Below are 24,819 nucleotides of genomic sequence, written 5' to 3' on the forward strand. Positions count from 1 at the left end.
ACAACAAGGAGGAATGGTGATCACAATTACACGTTTATTTACAATTTGCAATATTGGTTAACATTTATTCATTCATATCAAGTGCTTTTCAGTTGACTTTTAACACTTAATGCTTTGTATTTCTCTTAAATATTACTGTTTGCTTTTAATTATTTTCATTACTTTTTGTGAGTAAGACACGAGTTCATGTGGGATTTCTGAATAGCTGGTTTGGATTTATGTGTATGTAAGTAATAAGATATGTGGTTAACATTACTTGAAACTTTCACGATTTATTCTACAGCATCAAATACACAGAGTCAGACCTCAATCTGGTAAGAAATTTCTAAAATAAGCACTTATTATATCAAAAATTAAAGGTTAAATGACGCACGGGGACTTCTAGGAACACCTTCATTGAAATAAATGTGACGTGAGCTAAATGTCAAGTTCGCAAAGTTTCCTCAGCAAAAATTAATGGAACATGACTTCATAAGAGTAACACACTGAAACGGACCACAAAAGTCAACACTGCGTGAGGTAGAAGAGTCTTACCTATCGATGCAGAGTGGGTGACTGAAGTGTCCTTTCTCCTGCAGCCCGTGGTGGACGTCCAACCCCGCCCACGTCAGAAGCCACGCCCGTGATGGGAAGTTCGGATCATTTTACTGACTCGGATCTTTGAATCTCGTTCTTCAAAACGAACGAATCATTTCGTTCATTTCAGCAGAATATCATTAAAATGTTATATGATAATAGCCAAATTCCCCAGCACATCAACTTAAGCGACGTTTATCACATTTAGAATAAGAAAAAAACCGCAAGGCCAAATTATGAGAAACAGAAACGATTAATTCATTGCTTTACTGGGTCTGTCAGTTTACCTCACCTCACGATCTGAGTCGTTCGTTCATCCCGTGACATTAAATATGTAAATCTGATGACTCCTCATCTCCGTGTCGCCCTGGAAACTCCTATTTGTTCTATGTGTTTCCGATTGAAATGGTTTTTAAGCGTAATGGTAGGTTTTGAGTGTTTCAGGTAGGTTTTAGATGTGTGTTTTAGGCATAAGGGTAAGTTTTAAGTGTGTTTCAGGTGTAAAGGCAGGTTTTAGATGGCTTTCAGTGCGGTCTGTCAAAAACGACAAATATAATAAGTAGCTAGGCTTAAATGATAAAGAATTGTGTGACGGTTAAGTCTTTTCGATGTTCAAAATTAATGAGGATAAGCGCGAATTTTCCCTCAAACCAATTCACCAGATATCCAGCTAATTTCATTTGTTAAGTTTACAATAACGGGTAGGTTTAGGGATCAGTGTTTGGATAGATATTACCAATAATATCGGCTGAAGGGCGGCATGATCCTGGCTTCTGACGTCACTCTTTGAGGTGGGCCGGGTTGCAGCGAGCCCCTTTCTCCTTTGGCGGGAAAAACGGTTTCCTGTGCAACACGATGAGTTTGGTCCTCCAGGGGGCGCTTACGGACACAAGCCGAACCCTTCATTCAAATCTTTAAAACAGTCTTATTGCATACATTTCTCTACACTAGAAATAATCCCTTTTGTTTAAAGACAAAATACAAACTTAATGCAGAGATTTATTCAGTTTTCACTTCAACCTCAAATAGTCAAAAAGGCACATGTCCCTTCAATTAGTGTACTCTACTCAATATGATAAAATGTAAGCACCAGTCGAGTTACTGTAGCTCTTAAGTTAAAAGCCTATCTGTCCAAAGTCCGATCTACCAAAATTGCGGAAATGTTATTTTTGTTATGCAATGCTCCTAATCTTATGTCGTTCAGCTTATTTCTTGGCTCAAAAAAGCAGGAAACAGAAAAAAGGCAACCTAGGCATTATATAACTTTCTGAAGAAATTCTGTTCTATTGGGGAAACGATAAAAGGCTGTAAAAAAAAAAAAAAACTGGCTTAAAGAAGCATTTTTAATTGTGTTTGACCAAGAATTGATTTCATGAAAAAGCATAAATACATTTAATTAAACTAAATTAATTATTTGTTTTGTGTGGCTTCCCATAAAAAGCAACTTTGATTATAGTTTTAAAAATAAACTATAATCAAAAAAAAAAAAAAAAAAAAAATCATATAGTTAGGGTGAGTATTGAGTAACTAACATTATTTTTTATTTTTGAATGAATTATAAGACAAATAAAAAAATAATGTTGTAAACAGACACAAACGACAATGAAACATGAAACAATTAATTGATTTTGTCACCATTCAATGGCAGTTTTATTCAAACAATGCACAATGTTATTTAATGGTTGTTACAAATGACCCATTATCAGGCATTTTCCCACTCAAAATCCACTTGCAATGTTTGAATATTATATAATATATTGAGATGACCAGGCTGAATGGTAATTCACACAAGCAAAAAACAATTTTAAAATAATGGCAAAAGCTAATTTACTACTTCCTAAAATACATTGAAAGAATAGAGTAAAATAAATTAACTATATATTAATAGAAGTTGGTCAAAACTCAAAACTGCAGAATTCAATGGACACAGATCAGAATCAGATTCCAGGAAATCACTGTTGCTGATCTGAGAACTTCCTTAATTCTTTTTTTTTTTTATCCCTTAATCAACAGTTGTTGGGTTAGTGTTTGTCCGCAGTTCCTTTTTTGAAGAAAGAAACACAGCAAAATAGATTTCATGCCATTCAGGGATGCAATTTTTATACATTCAAATACAGTGTATCTCAAAACAAAATAAATGTATGTATCTTACAAACCTCAAAGAGGAAGTCTACACCCTCTACACCCTTTACTGTCCATCAAACTGAGCTCCTCACTGTCAATATGATCAGTTACTGGAGCACTTTTAGAACCTGCCTTTTAGATTCCCCCAACAAACTAACATTAAAAATACAAGACGCATGATATGAAGGCAGAAACTTTGTATTATGAACAAAAGTGAAAAAGCAGAATATATTACACTATTGTTAATAAAATAACAGATACAAAAAGTTGTTTACTTAAAGTTTACTTAAGCAGTGACCATGTACAATCTATCAAACAAAAAAAGATAACTATGATATCATGAGTGAGTTATGAGTCAATCAAAACCACACCCCAAGCTAAAAGTCCAAGCAATGTGGGAGTTCCCCACTTGGCTCAAAAAAGCAGAGGGGCCTTGAATGGGAAAATGTATCATCATTCTAGAGTCGTGCTTTTGAATCTTCTTAAAATTCCCAAATGAACTAGGCACAAACTACAATTACAACTAGAATTGCAAAAGCTACCAAAACTTGACCTAAAATGACATTTTCCTGTTTTCCTTTGAATCCTAATACTATAATTAAAAAGTATACATATGGCTTTATTGAAAAAAACAAAAACAAATGAATGTGTTAAAATACATTTGAATGTCATTCAGGGCTAAATAGTATAAGAATCAGAATGTGTTCAAAACAATACAGCAATCTGCAAGGTATTGCATTGTATGCCATCATTTTTAAGCACAAATTTTGATTTGATTGTTTCTCAGTATCAGAGTTGTTTCTCCTGCCAATTTATTAGCACATTTCTATTTAATTATGGCACTGTCTATTTACACTGAGTGCAAACACACAACCTAGGTTACTAACCCACCACCACTACTCAATTTACCAACAGTACAAACAGCATATTACAACTGCTTCACTTTATGTGACTACCATAACTGTCACTAAGGGCTATTTGTTGCTATTTATACTTGGTACAAACAGTATATACAGCTATTTACACTCAGTGTAAATAGAATCTACCCTTTATTTTACAAATACACCCTTTTCTACACTGGACACACATCACATCAAAGGCAAACTCTGGATGCAAATGGATTTGGACCAGGGCCATCACAAGCATCGGGTGGGGACCAGTTTGAGTTAAGCCATTCGGTCCGTTCACAATCGCCTTCCCGGTAGCAATCGCCGCGGGGCCTCCTAAAGCACGGGGCCCAGTGCGGTACCATTGGTCTAAGGCAATGATGTAATAGGTAGGTGTGGCACTGAGGCTCCACCTTATTTGACATGGAAATCTTCTCCAGTTCATTTCTTCTGTCCGCGAGTAAAAACATGAACACGACGGAGAGTCGCTGTATAGCAGAAATAGAACTTGTAATTCTACTTTAAACAGCAGACTCTGGTTTTCATGTTTAATACTGTAAAGCTGTTTATTGTTTAAAGTGCTGAATTGCAGAGCTGGTGCAAACATTTCTGCATAGCTATGCTCTCAGTAGTGTGGACGGCGTCAGGATGTTCGCAAATGGTTTACCAATGCTCACATATTTCGATCTTTTTTTTTTTTACTCTTAAGCGAATGAAAGAGAACTTTGCAGTGAGTATATCAGGGTATAAAAGACGACCCTGATCTGAATCATGCGCCCAAATCTGTGATGACAGCCTCAAGCCATTGCAATGCCTTGCTTCAATGGATATGCCCAATGTAGCCAAAGTGTATGTGTAAATAGGTGTTTAATTATGTAACATCCTTAAAAAAAAAAAAAAAAAAAAAACTACATAAATACAGACATATTTACATGTTAGTTACAAACAGTTCCATGCAAGCTGTGAGAATCAATATAATTTAGATTTAAAAATTTCATATCACTTATGTTGATCTTTGGCCATGTTTGACTACAACAAATTTGATTAGTTATCTGATATATAGTATGGTGTTATGAGGAAAATAATCTCCTACCGCATCCTTTTGACTGCTGCTCTCAAATTTAAAACCACACCTTTCCTTATTGTCCAGTGGAAACTAGTGTCCTTGTAGGTCCAAGAAGGAAGTGGGTAAGAGACACCACCACAACCATAAGGGGTGTAAAGGGACAAATCTGCACATATCACTAAGCTCTCATCATACTGCCAGCTTGCTCCTGGAAGTCACTTCTATGTAAAGGATTTGTCAAAATGCTATGGCAAGACTATATTCTCACAAAACCAACAAATGCAGATAACACAGAAATGCTGAAAATGACACAAACAACACACAGACCCAACTGATTTGCAAATAACAGTGCGGACAATACAGTCAAAAGCTCAGACTTGGGAAAAATAAATCCCCTGCAGTGTGAATATATTGTAGCAGTTAAACTGAGGACTGATTTATGAATACATGAAAAGTTCAAAATTTGTAATTTTAACAAACTAATTTAATTCATACAAAGTTTGCTGCTCATTTTTGAAAAACAAAGATCATCCTTGTGAAAGAAAATTTGCAAGCCGACACAATGAAAAAAATCATCATTCTGTTGTTCTGTTAATGTTTCCCCGAACTTTGCTCTTTCACATTTCTAAAAAGTAAAATAAGCAAGAAGAATTTGTATTTACATAGAGAAGCAAAATCAGGAACAATGTACTGAATAACATGCTGATCTTGAGAAGTACAGAGCTAGATTCTGATCTTGATCAAATTACTATACTAAAATTAGATATGACAGAGCATAAACTTCAAATGAACGCTCAACTTTGATTATGAATGAGAGAAATCAGGCTGTTTTAGTCCAGAAACTAATGTGCAGTTATCTTACCATACTTATGCTGCAGGTTTTGCTTCACTGATTTTCTCTTCTTTTTTCTGAACATCCATGTCTATGAAATCACACATATAAACAAACAGGAGTCAAGAACAGCTAAAAACTAAGTGTCAAAAACACATCAGATCCAGAGAATGCAGAGTAAAGAATTATAAACATTGTTGTGCTTCAGTCAAAATTTTCTAGTGTCTTTATCATCATCATGCATGATAACATGCAGTGGAATTATACTTGACAAAGAGAGCAATCCACTGTAAACATAACTTCAGTAAATTTGTTAAATGTTTATCTTTATAAAGGACTATTGATGTGATTATTTGTCTATGAGAAACCAACAATTTTTTATCATCTTACCTGAGTTTACATAATCTCCTTCCACCCCCTTGTCTTGATAATTAACAAAATAATAAACAATTAGCCATACAATGAAATGCAACTCTCTTTTATATTATGTTGACAGTCATAAAAAGTTTCTGAGAATATACTCTAGATATATTTTTTGAATATTTGTATTAAGAGATGACAGTTCATTACATCTTACCATTGCTATCTGCTGTCCCTGCTGGAGTATCTGGCTGTTCTCCCACTTTAACTGTGGGAAGGAAAGAAGATCCATCAGTTTCAAAGGGGTGTAAAGGGACAAATCTAAGCTCTCATCAAACTGCTAGCTTGCTTCTGGTAGTCCTTCTATGTCAAGGATTGTCAAAATGCTACAGCTATATTCTCACTAAAGCAAGAAATCCAGATAACACAGAAATGGTGAAAATGACACAAACAACACACAGATCCAAGTGATTTACAAATAACAGTGTGGAAAATCCAGTTAAAAGCTCAGATTTTGAAAGAAAACAAAAAAAAAGGTCCTGCAGTGTGAATACATTGTAGCAATTAAACTGAGGATTTCATCCTTGTGAAAGAAAATTTGCAAGCCGATACGATGAAAAATCAATCTGTCGTTTTGTTATTGTTTCTCCACCAAACTCTGTTGTTCATTTCTAAAAAGTAAAGCAAGCAAGAAGAATTTGTATTTACATAGAGAAACTAAATCAGGAACAATGTACTGAATAACATGCTGATCTTGAGAAGTACAGAGCTAGATTCTGATCTTGATCAAATTACTTATACTGAAATTAGGGCTGGGCGATATATCGCATGCGATTGTCACGCGCATTTCGTCAGTAAAGCCGGTTCCCTGATTACCGCTAAATCGCCATCACCTGCTTTCAAATGGAGCGGCATTTAATAGACAGAGCCGTAGTTCACTGACAAGCTACGCAATATCGCATTCATATCGCAGATGAATCGCCTTCGATAATGAACGCGATATTGCGTGGCTTGTCAGTGAACTACGGCTCTGTCTATTAAATGCCGCTCCATTTGAAAGCAGGTGATGGCGATTTAGCGGTAATCAGGGAACCGGCTTTACTGACAATCGCATGCGATATATCGGTCAGCCCTAACTGAAATTAAACATGACAGAGTATAAACTTCAAATGAACACTCAGCTTTGATTATGAATGAGAGAAATCAGGCTGTTTCAGTCCAGAAACTAATGTGCAGTTATCTTACCACCGTTTTCTTCTTCTTGTCCTCCATCCTTTCCTTTGAGAGGCTGATGCTCTATGAAATCACAAATATAAACAAACAGGAGTCAAGGACAGCTAAAAACTAAGAGTGTCAAAAACACATCAGATCCAGAGAATGCAGAGTAAAGAATTATAAACATCGCTGTGCTTATGTCAAACATTATGTCTTTATCATCATCATCATAATGTGATATTATTCACTTTGAGAGAATTATACTTGACAAAGAGAGCAATCCACTGTAAATATAAATTAAGTAAATTTGTTAAATGTTTATCTTTATAAAGAACTATTGATGTGATTATTTGTCTATGAGAAACCAACAATTTTTTATCATCTTACCTGAGTTTGTTTTAACTTCTTTCAACTCGGGAGCTTGGTAATTAATAAACAAAATAATAAACAATCAGCCATACAATGAAATGCAACTCTTTTATATTATGTTGACAGCCATAAAATGTTTCTGAGAATATACTCTAGATATATTTTTTGATTTTTTTTATTAAGAGATGACAGTTCATTACATCTTACCATTACTTTGCGATCCTTCAGTATCATTTGTGAGAAAGAAAGAAGATCCATGAGTTTATCAATTTCATGCACAATGATAAAGAGTAAATTACCACAAACAATAAAACATATATATATATATATATATATATATATATATATGAAAACAATGGCCTAAATGCCAAAAAAAAAACAAAAAAAACGCTAAATACAAAAAGAAATTAAATTTCCATCAAATTATCTATGTCAAGTATTTTTATAGTAAGCTGCTGGTATGGCATAATTTTTAAAATCAATAAAAATAAGAATAAAAATCACTCGAACAAACAAACTTACCACTGAAACATGGAAAGCGGTCATCAACACGCTCTGGTATAAAAAAAAATATGTAGTAATTACAAACTGATTAATTATCAGATTAAAATTGAGTGTTGTTGACGGTACACTTTGCAAAAATTACATTTTTTCTAGCATTGCAGGAGTATCCAACACACACTTCCTAAGAATGTAAAACAGGGATAAAATTAAAGACAAAATCTTGCAGCTCTTCTGTTACATTTTCCTGTATTAATATCACTATTAGAGCAAAAGCTATGCTTAATTTATCTTTCGAAATAAATTTAAAATAATCTCAATCTTTATCTTTTAAAATAATCCTAAAGCAAAAAGAAACACACTGCTGTCTAGCGTTTGGAGAAAAGTACAGGAATCTACAAACTCAAGCTTCTGAGCAAAAAACACATATTATAAAAGATAAAACAATAGGAAACCTACTTTTAAAGTTATTGTTGCATTTATACAGAACAATGACACCGGCAATGATGATGAATAAGATGATTAGGATGACAATACCCGCTATCAACCCAGATCCACTCTTTGAATCATCTGAAGAAAAGGAAAACAGAACATGAGCTTCAGTTGCTGAATGAAAGATGTTTCAGTACTGTAATGAAGGCTACAGATGGCACATTACAAAACACACTAACATGAACTAAACTTGTGTAACTTGCATAAAATCCATAATGTTTGTAATAGTATCTCCAGTGAGCGATCAAAATGTGTGATGAAGATATGACACAACTATGAAATTTTGTGCTAACACTTGTGAACTGATGCAGGGATCGTCAGACACTAATGTTTTATTTATTTATTTTTTTTTTTGTAAAGGCCGTTTGACTTAGTTTTTGCACATTCATTTTGTAGACATATAATCGGTACTTCTGTTCTGCCTACGTCACGCATGACCTTTCCAACATGATTACGTAATGCATGGCGCATCAGAGAGCAGTGAAAGATGAGCATTTGTGGTTAAAAAGTATATAATTATTATTATTATTATTATTATTATTTTTTTTTTTTTAGAAAAAAAATGTGTGTGCATGTTCAGAATTGAGTTCTCTTAATCTCTTTCGCATTTTTGTGCGCTCAAATGGTTTAAAATCGCTTGAATGTTTAAACTGAAAGGACCTAAAACATGCTCAAATGATAAACTTTCAATGAATGATGGTCAAGCTTTGCAATTAATCCGCGAGTCACATGCGTTTTGAACCATGGTGTCTGGTCCGTACGGATTAACAAACCCTATACTAGACATCGCACATCCTGCGATGTGACTATTGTGGATGCACACATCACGATTTCGATGCTAAAGTGATATATCATGCAGCGTATTTCTTTTCAACCGAAGAAAGACAGACATTAACATCTTAGAGGTGAGTAAATTATCAGGAATTTTAATTCTGAACTGAACTAATCCTTTGAGAATTGATATCAGCAAGAAATCTATATTTTTATCCCAGTCTTAGGACAGAGTATGCTACCAATACACCTTAATAATTAACCTGCAAGGATTGTGAAATATATACAAGTAAAGCCCTTATTTACAAGTAATAAGTGCATTTCATTAATGTTTAAACTGAATTTTTGCAACCTACTAGTCTAAACCTACCCTTCATTCCCCGATCCATTTTAAATAGTGTACTTCCTCCAGAAACAGTTAAATCCCATACTGAATGCTGCTAAAAATAGGTCAGACACATGCCATGTGCTTGCCTTTATGATCATAATATTAAACTTAAGCAACGTTAGTCATTATATTAGACATTTATTCAAATCAACTGAATTGAAAGTGAAAAAAGTGAGAGTTTCTTTATCATTTTAATGCAATATAAAAAAGAAACATTTAAACAAACTTCACTTGAGTTTATAGAAGTGGCTGCTTATAATAAAGAAACATAAATGAGCAGAGCAATCTATACGTGCGTCTTACCTGACACTCATATTAAAATAGCCAGTCTTAGAAGTTTCTGTTATTTGGCATGCCTTAATTTTATTTTTTTATTTACTTTTTTCTTTTTTTTTCCCAACAGATGTCCATATTAAAAGATGAAACATAAAAGTCGGACAGCATTCACAGACATGGGCATTCGGACAGGATTAGATTTCTCAGAGCACCATTACGTATGCTGATAATGTTTTTCCTCAGTAATGCATCAGATTATTGACATGAAAACGGTCGCAGATGCCAATCTGTGAGGCTAATCAATCTACTGAAAAGTATTTTCTCACTTCATAATTACCCAAAACTCAATGTGATTCTGACACCAACTCTGATCCCATGCTTCTCTATTAAGGTTCATTGCAGATAGCACATGAAAACAGTGATCATGTCCATGTCTGTACAGTGGTAAAAGTGTTTTGGCATTTAAGTCACTCTTAAAAATGTATGAATTTCACTGCCTAGATAACAAATATGGCATCAGTATTTGCTGTGTCAAATAAAACCCTGAAATATTGCTTCTTTGTATGTTTTTCAAGCTTATTTCAAACATAAATGAATCTGAATTTGAAATGTTGTAGAAATGTTGAAGTAAATTGCAGTCTCACCTTCAAACAGATCTCTCTCATAGACTGGATCACTGGTTTCTTTACTTGCGCCGTTATCGAGTGTACAGGTGTAGAAGGTTTCTGGATTTCCATTTTTTTTGACTGTGATGGACTCTCCTTCCGGAGTGATTGGTGAACCCGTCAGTGTTTCTCCAGCAGAATTCTTCCAGATGATTGGTTCACTGTACTCACAGTTCAAATACACAACATCAGGGTTATCTTTGATCTTCTGTGTATTTATCACAGGTTTTGGTACCCGCTCTGTGAAACAAACAATGAAAAAGTGTATGAACGTTCAATCCACAGACAAAACAAAATAAAACCAAAAACAACTACACAAGGGTTACAAAATGTGTTGTGTTTTTAATACAAACTATCACTTTACATAAAAAAAAGTACCATCATACAAAATAGTTTATCTGGATCTGTACCATGGTAGTAGTACCTTAAAGCACAGTAAATACCATGGTGCATGAATAATCATACCATTGTATTATCACAAATTACAAAGACATAAGAATCAGATACCATCACTGTACCAATTCATTAAGATATTTCCAAGTATATGGTAATCATTCAGTTTATGATTGTTTCTAGTCATGGAATTTCTACTGTACTCCAAGAAGCATCATAAAATACCATGGTACTTGGTGATAAAAAGGTATCAATATTTATCGACGGTACACCTTCATCGATAACTATATAAAAAATGTTCGATATAACTCTTGATATAGTTACACTTAAATGCGTTAAAATGTAAACAGACGGACTTACGGTAAGATGGCGGAGTGAGAAGTCGCAGTTTCTGCTCTGAGTATTACTTTTGATCATACTTATTATTTTATAGTTCTCTACACATCTGGTGCTTGTCACTTAATTAGATTTTAATAAAGCCCAAAAGTAACCTAATATGCCGAGGGCCAATACGAAAAAGGCCGCAGATACTGCTGAAGAAAACGTACAAGCAACGACAGCGGACATGGCTGCTTCGGCACACGGGGACGATATCCGCGAACTCCTCGGGGGTATCAGATCAGAGGTCAATTCTGTCTGAGTTGAAATCTTCAATTTCGGCAGTGAAAACATCACTGCAGGTTCAGGAGCAAAAGCTGAAGGATGTCGAAGAATCACTCACCGATGTGGTTGCTTCTCCTGAAACCATGTGCGCAACTTTGTCTAAAGATAACGAACGGATGAGGGCGAAACTCGACGACTTAGAAAAGGAGTTTGAACCCATCTTGCCTGCAATAATTCACAATGACCAAACAGGATTTATTTGAGGTCGCAACCCCTTTAACAACCTCCGATGTTTGTTTAATGTTATGTATACTCACTCACACGCGGATACAGAAAGCATTATCTCTCTTGATGCCGAAAAGGCATTCGACCGCGTTGAATGGGAATATCTTTTTTTTACTCTCAAAAAATTTGGCTTCCCTGAAGATATGATCTCCTGGATTAAACCTTTATACTCCGCCCCATTAGCCTCTGTTTGTACAAATAATGTATTTTCAGAATACTTCTCCTTACAGAAAGGGACAAGGCAGGGTTGCCCGCTTTCGCCCTTGTTATTCGCAATTTCTATAGAGCCGTTAGCCACGTTACTTCATCAGTCCTCTGTTTTTAAAGGCATCACTCGAAATGGCATTGAGCACAAAATTTCTTTATATACGGACGATGTTCTTTTGTCTTTGTCTTTGGTCATATTAACTTGATTAAAATGACGGTTCTGCCACGTTTTTTTTATACCTATTTTCAAATGTACCTATATTCATAAGAAAATGCTTCTTTTCCAACCTAGATAAGTTAATAAACTCCTTTTTGTGGGGGGGTAAATCCCCTCGTATTGGAAAATCCTCTTTGCAGAAGTGCCATGGAGGGATGGCTTTACCAAATTTTTTATTTCATTACTGGGCAAGCAATATTCAAAAATTCAAAATAGTGCATTGGATGCCAGCTTGGGACTCGCAGTCTATTCCTGTGTGGGTGCAAGGGGAGGAAGCATGTACCAAATATTCTCTTAAGTCCTTTGTGCACCACTTCCAATTTCAGGAAAGAGTTTCATTACATCACCTAATCCAGTTGTTGTACATACATTAAGAATTTGGTCGCAGTTTAGGAGACATCATGGCTTACAGACTGCCTCAATTGCTGGTCCCATTGTCTCTAATTGTTTATTTCCCCCATCCTATACAGACAGTGCATTTTTGACATGGGAGGGGCAGGGAATTAGATTTTTAAAAGATTTATTTTTTAATGGTGTTTTCTGTTCCTTTGAGGAGCTTGCACACAATTTCTCTCTGCCCAAAACAATTTTTTTTTTCGATATTTGCAGATAAGGAGTTTTATTAAGTCATTATTTAAGTCTTTTTCCTGAATTACCTGCTCCTTCAGTTATGGATTCATTGCTGGATTTAAAACCAGAGGGCAGAGGATTAATTTCCCGCATATATTCTCTTATAAGCACCATAGGTCCACATAGCACAGATTTTGTTAAAAACTCTTGGCAACCTGACCTTGGTAGAGATTTTACTGATATAGAGTGGAGTGGTATTTTAGACAAAGTACATTCATCATCATCCTGTGCCAGACATGCCCTCATCCAATTTAAAATACTTCATAGGTTGCATTTCACAAATTCAAAATTAGCTAGGATCTATCCTAACATTAGTCCTGCATGTAACAAATTTTTCTGATGATATGTTACTTTTTGTTTTAAAACCTTTCACGTTAGTCACAACTTTGGAAAACTGGGCAGTTTGAGGCAGGTATAAGGTCATTGAGTCCTTTCAGTTATTGAGTTGTTCTTTATTTATTTATTTTCTTAATTATTTTTATTATTGCTATACCTTTTTATAATATATGTACTTTATACCTTGTAAATGCATAGTGCTGCTACACATCTGTTGTGTTAAATGTCGGATGTGCTAGCTGTGTTCTTATAGTTAAGTGGGAAATGGGAAGTGGGAAGTATTGTAGTATACTATGTCATAAATACCTATAAATAAAGTACTCAAAAAAAAAAAAAAAAAAAAAGTAAACAGACATGAAGTTCGATTGCATGAACAACTCTCAAGCTCGCTCTGTCCCTGGATCTTTTTTTTTTTTTTAAGTCATATATATGAGCTTTTTGTGCCTTTATTTGGAAAGGACAGTGAAGATCAGACAGGAAAGCACTGAGTAGAGAGAGGGGGGCAGGATCGGCAAAGGACCTCGAGACGGGAAACGAACTCAGTTCGCCGTGAACGCATTTGCTCCATATGTCAGTGCACTAACCACTAGGCTATCGGCACAGAATTTCCATCCCTGGATCACAAACAGACGCGCTACAAGTGACACGTAAACAAGCTGCGGTGAGGTTCAGTAGCACAATCGCCACGTGAAATCAGAACTCACAAACACATGAAAATGAGTGCTGTACCTGCCGGTGACGAGGAGATTGTGAATAAAAAAAGTACATGTCAGTGTGGCAGTTTCATGGTCTCCTAACATCTTACAGTTGATCTACTTCAAAATTCGTCTTGAGAGACCAGCTGGTACAAATAGTGTTTTCAGCCACACAGTATCTTTATTTCTGTTATAAATATTCAAATTAATCACAGAAGTACTGAGTTAAAAGTTTATAATTCAGATATAAACACAAATGTCAAAGTTATCGATCGAAATGTAGCAAATCAGCTTTTGAAAGAAACTTAGCGCTGAAAACGGCACATTTATCGATTACATTGTTTCACCACCAGGTGGCGACAAGTGAGTGTCAAAAAAATGTATTTGACGTTGAATCTTCATTCAACAGATTTCAAGTACACCGATTTATCCAGTAATGAAACAGTCACTGAATCATACATCCAAACAGATTTTTTGAAAAATAATTCATTCAAATTAATTAAAAATTTTAAAATAGACTGCAGCAATTAATATTGTCAGAACCTCTAGTAAATTTCTAACACTTAATTATTTAATCTTCATATAAAATATAATAAATATGTGCTTACATATTTTTTAAATAAATTATTTGTTGTTTGTCTTAATTAAAATGCATTGGTTAAATTCAAACATTTTTTTCTACTGGTCTTTTTTAAAAAGGTTATTAAAACTTTTGTAATAATTAACGATACCGAACAATCTGAAAAATTATATAGCGATATTTTTTTTTAGCTGTATCTCCAAGCCCTGGGTACTTCCATACATACTGTTATTTTTGTGTTATATGGAACAAAAAATACTGATAAAACTATGGAACAAAGAAGCAGTACTTAGTCTATTTAAAAAAAAAAATCATATTAATATGATATTATTACATATGATATTATTAAATCAGGCTTTTAAAATATTTAAATAATCAATATTCACTCACCCTTAACAATCAATGTGAATCTCTGTTGCTGCTCTTTACTGTTGATGTCAATGGTATAAACTCCACTATGTTCGAAACTTATTTCATCAATAGTGATTTGTCCAGTCTTCTTATCAACTTTTGTGATGTCTTTGAATCTTGGATTCGGGATCAGAATTTCTCCTTCATCCCATTCAATCGCCTTGACAGTAATTCCAGCAGTGTTTATGTGTTTCCAGATTATGCTGGTGACATTAGGAAGAGGAGGTTTGTCTGGACGAAAAGAAACTGGATCACCCACTGCTTTCAACACATCTACACCTGATGAATAAAATATGAGAGTATGTTAGTCAAGATTCAACAAACAAATTTTTTTTTTTCTTTTTTGATTTTTTTATTGAAAGGCCAGTCACATTACCAACAATGAACATGACAACAATCATTTGTAAAATATGGAATAAAACATTGTTGAACAAATATAGACTACAACAAGTATATGTGTGTATATATATATATATATATATATATATATATATATATATATATATATATATATAGTTTATGCATATGGTATTTCCCCATGATCAAACAAAGATTAACAATAAAGGACACATTTGGTGGTAATCTTTATCTATTAAATTAAAATAAAAAAAGACATTTTTTAGAAAAATAATATTTCATGCCTAAGCATTTACAGAGAAAGACGTCTAATGGTGCGTTCACACCGGACGCGAATGAAGCGGTAAGCGCGAGTGATTTACATGTTAAGTCAATGCAAAGACGCGAATTGACATCCTGCGGCGCGATTCGCGCGAATGAAGCGGCGCGAATGACGCGATTCGCGCGAATGACGCGGCGCGAATTGAGCGATTCGCGCGAATGACGCGATTCGCGCGAATCGCGCAAGTTGAAAAATCTGAACTTTGGCGAATTTCCGCGCCGCGTTAACCAATCAGGAGCTTGCTCTAGTAGTGACGTGACGTAGCGAGCTGAGGCAGAAATTCGAAACAACAATGGAGGACAAAATCATCGTCGCTGTACATCTTCATACATTTATAGAAACAGAAATAAAAAGGATCGTGTTTGAAAGAAAGTTAGTGAGGAGGTCAGACAATCTGATAAGTTGTAAAAAACGGTCTTTACTCAATTTGAGCTATATATACATACATATTAAGACTACAAGCCAACTAAAGACGACCAATTGGGCTTATTCGCTGTAATTTACAATTATTTCCCCACTGACAAGTTGTGTTTATTCAGAGGAAGTGTGCAGAAAGCAGTGGGAGAGTCTGGGACACATAAAGGAGCGGGAGAGCCCCTCTCATGACGCGAATTCGCGTCTGTTGTGAAGGGATTTTCACGCGCGAATGAAGCGAATGTCACGCGCGAATGAAGCGAGTAAACTCAAAATGTTCAAGCGTCCAACTACGCGCGAATAGCGCGATTTATTCGCGCAAGTCGCGTCTGGTGTGAACACAGCATAAGTCGAAATACAAAACATTCTGCTATAAATGCATTAAAAAAAAAAAAAAAAATAGGTGGAAACAATCATTCTCAGTCCAAACATGCATATTTCCACTCAATGCTGCTTAAATTTATAATGCCAAAATGTTTTAGAAGATATTGAACTCTCCTGTCCCTTCATTTCAACATCAGGTCTGTGTTCACACCAAACGCGAATAGAGCGTCTGGCGCGAATGATTTCAATGTTAAGTCAATGTACAGACGCGTTTACGCGCGTCTGGAGGTCTCGCGGCGCGAATGAGGCGTTTAGTGCGGCGCGGAAGACGCGAATTCGCCTCATTCGCGCGTCTAGTTCGCGCGAATGACGCGAATTGAGCGTTTCGCGCGAATGACGCGAATTGAGCGTTTCGCGCGAATGGTGCTTTTTGTGCATTTACGCGTTTGACGCGAATTCGCGTCTGACACCCGAGTTGAAAAATTTGAACTTTGGCGTAAATTCGCGCCGCGTTAACCAATCAGGAGCCTGCTTGCTGCTGTGGCGGCAGGCCCGCCCGGAGTCACTCATTCAAAATGGAGGAACGACTGATATTATCAGTGAGCAGTCACCCAGAGATTTATGACACAAGTTCATACTTTAGACAGGAATAAAAAGGACCTCGCTTGGAAGAGTGTCGGTGAGGAGATTGGGCTACCTGGTAAGTTGTAAATACACATTTCACTTTTGAGTCACGTACACGTTTATCGACCCGCGGCCTTCCCGCGACGCTGACCCCTACGCCGCTGTTCTGCTCTCCTGAGTAAATACAAAGCAGTAGCTCTCTGGATGAACGCACAATCAACATCAGCCATCTTGCAAACAGACAACCGCCTAGCACTTGCCCCTCCCACAAGAAGCGGATTTCGCCTCGGACGCGCGTCAATTTCGCTTCAAACGCTTGTTTTTTACGCGCGTCTATTTCGCTCTAGACGCGCGAATGCATTCAAAATGTTCAAGCGGCAAACTAGACGCGGTAGACGCGAATTTGACGCTCTATTCGCGTTTGGTGTGAACGCAGCATATTCTCCTTACTTACATTTCTTTTAAACAGGATGGTATAGCATCGAAAACTATACAATATTCTTTATATTGTTTACAGGTGACCATTTTCATTAAACGACTATTTAACAAAAAATAACCGTAATGCCTTTATTAACCCATTTTTTCATGTTTAAACGTTATATGCCTGTTATTCTAAATTATACATTTGTTTGGAGAAAAATTATGTTTATAGACAAGCACCCAAGAGAGTAGCACTTGCAAAAAGTTAAGAAGCAGCAAGACTCGCTCCTCGCCGGCTAGTTTCCGGTGAACATCACGTCACCCAAAAAAACTCCCTAAAAGTAACCTAAAAATGACCGAATTTAGACATAGTATGGTATCGAAATATGTACTATACATGAAATACATGTAAAGAACACAATATATAGACATGATTATTATCGTGATGTATTAAAGTAGTCATGTTATAATCGTCTGAATTATTAACTACACGCCCTTTGTCAGGAAGTAGGCCTCGACCTGTGGCTAATAACTCCACGGCAGAGACTGTCGAGAGTATAATTATCTAAAATACACCGTAATCATTTGGTATTTGTAAATTACCCTACAATATTATAATATCTTTTAAAACTAAACGGCTTGAAGAAGCCAATAGCGATTCTTTTCTCTCTTGCTTTCATGCTAAAGTCGATCTAATGCTAACGGACGAATCAAGTACCTGAAGCGGCTCCTGTGGTGATGAACACAACACAGATGACGGTCGACAGGAATCTTAAAAGCACCATCTTCAACCAAAGTACACTTTCATGCGCTCATCTGCTGTATTTTACTCTGAATGTATTTGGGCGCACACCCGACACACTATGAAGAAAGGACTGACTGAAGAGGAAGCCGCTCAAACGAAACCGAAAGTAAAGGGTGCGGCGTTCAGACCTGCAGCGGTTTAATGTCGCCATCTAGTGGCCGTTTATGGCAAGAAAAATGATAATTATTGCACACAGTACATTTTTTACCCGATCTGTTTAAAGCATATATCAAATATATACACTTATTTTAGTACTATGTAACAATATCAGACAAAAGTAGGAATAAAACGAAACAAGAAAAAAACCTTTACGGTACATGAAAGATCTCATCATATCTCCTATTATGAATTATTCTTAGTGATTTGATTAAATGTTCTTCTTTGCATAAGAACTCTAGAAAAGTAGTTTTTTTTTTTGTTTGTTTGTTTTTTTAAAGAAACCTTTGTGAAAATAAAACTTTGCCACAATAGCAAGATAACAGTGGATTCTAGTGACTTGTTTTGGTTTTCAAAAAAATAAAATAAATAACATCCTTAAAGGGTTAGTTCAACCAAAAATGAAAATAATGTCATTAATTACTTACCCTCATGTTGTTCCACACCCGTAAGACCTTGTTAATCTTCAGAACACAAATTAAGATATTTTTGTTGAAATCCGATGGCCCAGCAATGACATTTCCTCTCTCAAGATCCATTAATGTACTAAAAACATATTTAAATCAGTTCATGTGAGTACAGTGGTTCAATTAATATTATAAAGCGACGAGAATATTTTTGGTGCGGCAAAACACAAAACAAAAAAAAAACGACTTCTATAGTGATGGAACACAGTTACTTTGACTACTTTGTTCTGCCTCTGGATATAGGCTATAGTCCAATCAGCGTCAATCACGTTCTGTGGAGTACCTCCTCTTTTTGGGCGATTTAACTCTGGCCGAGAATTGACCCTTCGCAAAGACCCGCCTCCCTTAGTTACTATTGCTTTGTCCGACAAACCATGGCGCTGTCACGCCACACAGTGAAAAATACATCGAGGACACTGACAACACGTCGACAGACAAGACAGAACAGGTTACTTATGATGTTAAACAAAGTCCCAGCTTTCAAATTGTGTAATTTTTAAAGAAATTCAAACAATAACAACCGTTTTGTGGCTCTTTAAAGCTGCAGTAGGTAACTTTTGTAAAAATGAATTTTTTACATATTTGTTAAACCTGTCATTATGTCCTGACAGTAGAATATGAGACAGATAATCTGTGAAAAAATCAAGCTCCTCTGGCTCCTCCCAGTGGTCCTATTGCCATTTGCAGAAATACACCGCTCCCGGTAAGAACCAACCAATCAGAGTCAGGAGGAGTGTCTTAGCAGTGTCAATCAAGCTCGTGTGTGCGCTGATTAAAGGTGCGTTCACGCGGCCTTGTAATTCCTGTAGTTACGAGATTCTAGCTTGTAAAAAGCATTCACGTCCTCGTAGAGCTCGTAATTACAGCTTGTAAGCTGGGAGTTTTCTGAAAGCTCCCACATGTACCACGTGGCCGCAGTACCACCTGACCGCTGTAGATTCATTTAGGCGTTGATAGTGGTGCCATGGAAACGCATAATTCCCAGTCCGAGGACGTGAACAGCTCCGAATATAACGTCACGTGTTGTCATTTCAAGAATCCGGTAAATACGAGGTGACGTGAACGCAGCATACATTCCTGTCATGCACAGCCATAGTGCACAGCGCGTACAGGCGTTCAAATTCAAGATTACCGGTGTGCCGCAGCTTTTCTTATGGCGGACAAACAATCCAGTTTCGTACGTATAATACTCCATAAAGTGCGTATCATATGCACGCGAAAAACTCATTTTGGCGCATGGGCGTCGGAAGCAAAAAAAATGTGGGTGGGTCCTCCCTCCAAATTTTTTATGCAATTTTTTTATATATATATATATATATATATATATATATATATATATAGATAGATAGATAGATAGATAGATATAGATATAGATATATAGATATATACATTAGATAGATAGATAGATAGATAGATAGATAGATAGATAGATAGATAGATAGATAGATAGATAGATAGATAGATAAAATGCCAATCAATCGGTAGTTATTGATTTTTAAAAAAAAAAAATTTTTTAAATAGAACAACGAGACACAAACCTTTACATTCAATCGCATTTTTGCTCCCATTTATTTTCACACATTGATCACACAGTGCATACAAAGTTTAGTCCCCAAGTGTGCACAACCGGAGAAATACACAATTACCTTTGATTTCGTTAGATAGAAAAGAAACAGGGCCGTACGCAGGGTTTTATATTTACCGAGGTCACAAAATGTATTATGCTAGGGGGGTTCGGGGCAGGCACGTGCACACATAGACATAAAAGGGGGCTTGAGCCCCTGCCCTTTTTCTTCCTCGAGAGAAAGTGCCCTTTTTTCTGGGATGTTTTTGTTGTTGTTGTTGTTGTTGTTGTTGTTTTTTAATAGATTAATAAATATTCCTGTTTGCGCACAGCTTCCCTGTCAAAAATATATTTACTGAATAAAATAATAATAATAATAATAATAATAATAAATACTATATATCAGGTTGGCTTTGTCGAGTTCAGTTGTATGGTGATATCTATTAGTTAATTTTTTTTTTACCCTATTCACCCGGGGTGTCTCGCCTTAATAATTAATAATAAAATCTAGAGTATTGTATCTAACAGATGAAGAATATACAGAAAGAAGGAACAAAATGAAGACATTTGCAGAATGAAATGAGAGAAGAAGAGATGCGAGAAGTAAAAAGAGCAAAGAAAAAGCTAAACTATCAAAGACTCAGTCCATTTTATACCATAAGCATATAGGAAAACTTACATCCCACTCAAACTTATGTTTTGATCTAATAAGAAAAGGTCAAATGGATTTATCCATTATGTCATAGACTGGTCAAATGTCAAAAAAATAGATGAAAATAGATATAGGGGTTATTTTGACACCCTTTAGGGAATTTTGCAGATCTTGCATTATCACATGTCTGAAGAAATGATAACATAATATTAATATATGGAGTACATGAGTATATGAAATCAAAAGTAATATTGATAAATCATAAGTCATAAATGATTAACATAAAATATGAATAAAATGTATGAATATGAATATTGACCATTTTGGATCCACCAAATTCGACACACACCTCTCAGTTATAAACCACAAAACACTTGATGATTAAACTAGTTTTAAATCGGATGAAACAGCCTCAACATTCCCAATAAGACTGATGAGGAAAACAGGAAAAACATGCCATAAATGAAGATAAGACTTTTAAATCCCAAAATCACCACAACAACACACAAACTTTTACCATGAATAAACTGAAGTAAATTACCATGGTTTGTGGAAATGTGCAAAAAACAAACAAACTATGTTATAGCCATTTATATTGCAATATATTTATTATGTGGGTAGGGGAATATATAATTCATTTCTTTGTGAAGGTGTGTATAGTTTTTACCTGTGTTTAGGTGTTTTTTATAGACCTATATAACATATAATATCATTTGACAGTGGTAGTGAGTAGCCATGTATGGTTTTACCTGTGGTCACTAAGTCTCACTGTGATGATATTTTCATTTAAGCCTAATAATTAATAAAATAATTTTTACCAATAAATATTCTGGGGTCCTTGAGGATGGTTTCAGATTCAGATTCACTGATCTAGTGGCCATCAAGAACATTACAAACATTTTATATAACTTTATTATTGCAAGAATAATGACAGTAGTGCACACAGTATTGTTTACCTGATCTGTTTAAAGCATATAGATATATCAAAGATATACACTTATCTTAGTACTATGTAACAATATCAGACAAAAGCAGAAACAAAAAAATAATAATAATAACATTTACAGTACATGAAAGATCTCATCATATCTCCTATTTTATTATGAATTATTCTTAGTGATTTGATTAAATGTTCTACTTCGCATAAAAAAGTAGGTATTTTTTTAAAGAAACCTTTGTGAAAATAAAACTGTGCCACAATAATAAGACAACAGTAGATTCTAGTGACTTGTTTTGGTTTTCAAAAAAAAAAAAAAAATGTAAATAAAAACCATCTTTAATGCAAAGACTACAATTAATATTAGCTATAGAAATACAATAGAAACTCAAATCATTACAAGAAAAAGAAAAAAAATGACAAATGTCTTCTCTTTCATTTTTACATGCAGAAGGTTCATGTATCACATAATTAAATTCTTTAAAAGGGTCAGGATAGAGATATTCATAAAACTTTCATATGACAAAATATCGCATTGACCGTTTGAATGAATTCATGGCAACTGAAACTGAAAGAGCAAGTGAAATTGAAAATATAGACTATATAGAGATTCTCATCTTGTCACTATGAAAACAAAGTATTTGCATATGTTCGATTCATATATTCAGAAATTTATGAAGGCACAGACGGTTCAGAGCTCCAGATGATTCAGTAAAGCTGAGATTTAGAGCTAGACAAATGTGTCGAGAAGATCTTTACATTTGAAGAGTCACAAGGTTCATGATGAGCATCAGTCAATCACTGTCATTTCTGAGGGGAAAAATGCTCATTTTTAAGTTGATCAGACTAAGATCCATTTGATTTGTGATTTTGCACGTTAATTATTTTCCACAAGGAATTAATACGTAAACTTACTCTGGACGTCTTCAACACAATAACCTTAAACAACAACAGTGAGACTCAATCATTTACAGTCAACATGAAATTGAGCATCAATATACAATTAATGAGTGCATCCTCTTCAATCTTTCATCAAATGCTCTTTCCTTTTCTTCAATGTTCACCAATAGCCTAATTTAAGACTTTTAAACTCATTTAAATCATTGTTTTAGCAAAATGGCTCAATGGAATTTTCAATAATCCATTTAAATCAATGGATAAAACTATTTGTTTTCTCACAGAATATCTGCTTTCACACAGAAACATGTCAGTGTCATGATTTCTGTCTGTTCCTGGACTACACTTCCCATAATCCTTCCTACCTGTCACATGCACACTCCACACCAATCATCATTTGCCACATATACCTGTAGCTTGTTATCTGGACTATTTAAGACACACACACACCACGTCTTTGCGAAGTCTTGTTTTCCCTGGTTGCAATTCTGAGCGTTTGTATCCTGTCTGCCTGTCTGTTATTGATCCTGCCTGTTACCTGTTTATGATTCTCTGCCTCCTGCCTTTGGACTGTTTCTTGTTATCTGGACTGTGAACGATATCTACTGCCTATATCCTGACCACGATTCTGCCTGTCCCTTGCTGTCCCTGTTTGACCCTGCCTGTACGACCCTGCTCACTTTTAATAAAGCTTTGCATATGGATTCCTGCCTGAGTCCCGCTTTGTTACAGTCAGATTATGAAAGTAAAACAGGTTGCAAATGGCAATTTTTGTTAAGTTTCGGACAGAGGTTTGAATGTTTCAGTTTTAAGGAAATGATAAGCACAGAAATACATTTCAAATGTTTTAAAGATTAAACACAATAGTAGTCTTACCATATAAAGATGGTATAAACAGGAAAAGGAGGATAAAAGCCATGCAGATCAAAACAATGACAATCCAAATGACAAATCCCCTGTCTAAAACTAAAAGAAAAAAAAAAAAATTATATATACTGTATATATATATATACATATACTTATAAAAATGTCAACAGATTTAAATGATCAGAATTAGATCTTTAAAAATACACTGAATATGCAGAGACTGCAGAATATAGAGGAAGAGGAAGAAACTGCAAACATGGTGTTTTTTACGACAAGCAAGATGATCAACCACAACCACTATATGAAAAATGACCACAGCAGATGATGACAGTTCTCAGCTCTTGCTTTATCTCTTCTCCAAACTAATTTAAACATGTTTAGTGTCTCTCAAAATAAACAAAATAAGTCTTTTGGTGGAGAGGAGCAACTGAGAGCATTAAAAATCAAGATTTCAAATTTCAAGATGAATTGCGAGAACACCTAACAAACTTCTTTCTGTGAAATGTCTGTCTGGTAAAGTGTGCTTGTGATCTCATACCTGAAACAGCTTCTGTGGTGATGAACACAACGATGGAGACCAACAGCAAGCAGCGAAGTGATATTTTTGTTAGCAAAGTACACATTGATACATGAATCATTTTCATTTTATTTTCACTATTCATATGATTTTCTGCTTATGAAATAATGTTGAAGTAAATCACTGTCTCACCATTAAACAGATCTCTCTCATACACCGGATCACTGGTTTCTTTACTTGCACCATTATCAAGTGTACAGGTGTAGAAGTTCCCTTTCGTGGGAACTATCGACGCTACGTCGTTGACGTGATGGGAATCCTCTGTGTTTTTGTGTTCGTGAAGCACCACTGTATCCAACCAATGAGAGAGAGAACGTGACGTCATAGGCGGGCGACGTCGCGGACTATAAAGCACGCCCAAAAACAGAGAACGCTAGCTTCTGTTGTCTTCAGTAAGCGCTATCTGTATCTTGTCTGTCTTATTTACTGTTGTCTGTCTACCATCTCGCCAGAAAGTGATCTCTTTGTCTGAGGACAAGAGTTTCTAACAAGTGAAATAGACACATAAATAAGACATATATATATATAAAATGACGGAGAAAAGCCAGCGTTTCACT

At 35.5% G+C, this 24,819-nt stretch overlaps 1 protein-coding gene and 1 long non-coding RNA gene across 2 annotated transcripts; both read right to left on the bottom strand.

Annotated features, from left to right (window-relative positions):
* Nucleotides 1-4,218: 4,218 nt before the first annotated feature.
* Nucleotides 4,219-18,235, bottom strand: LOC137032932 (CD48 antigen-like). The gene is made up of 12 exons (XM_067404961.1): nt 18,059-18,235; nt 14,859-15,158; nt 10,502-10,762; nt 8,390-8,500; nt 7,952-7,984; nt 7,637-7,651; nt 7,448-7,480; nt 7,091-7,141; nt 6,063-6,113; nt 5,876-5,908; nt 5,516-5,576; nt 4,219-5,278 (listed from the first exon to the last, which is right to left on the bottom strand). Exons 1-11 carry the CDS (start codon nt 18,123-18,125, stop codon nt 5,521-5,523), a joined length of 1,011 nt encoding a protein of 336 aa, XP_067261062.1. The 5' UTR covers nt 18,126-18,235; the 3' UTR covers nt 4,219-5,278; nt 5,516-5,520.
* Nucleotides 18,236-21,926: 3,691 nt separating this feature from the next.
* LOC137032775 (uncharacterized) lies at nt 21,927-24,516 on the bottom strand. Its single transcript, XR_010896744.1, has 4 exons — nt 24,224-24,516; nt 23,695-23,784; nt 22,837-22,860; nt 21,927-22,731 (listed from the first exon to the last, which is right to left on the bottom strand). It is a non-coding gene; the product is annotated as an uncharacterized lncRNA (long non-coding RNA).
* Nucleotides 24,517-24,819: the final 303 nt, after the last annotated feature.

This window comes from Chanodichthys erythropterus, chromosome 12, assembly GCF_024489055.1.
Source record: "Chanodichthys erythropterus isolate Z2021 chromosome 12, ASM2448905v1, whole genome shotgun sequence".
Lineage (NCBI taxonomy): Eukaryota > Metazoa > Chordata > Actinopteri > Cypriniformes > Xenocyprididae > Chanodichthys > Chanodichthys erythropterus.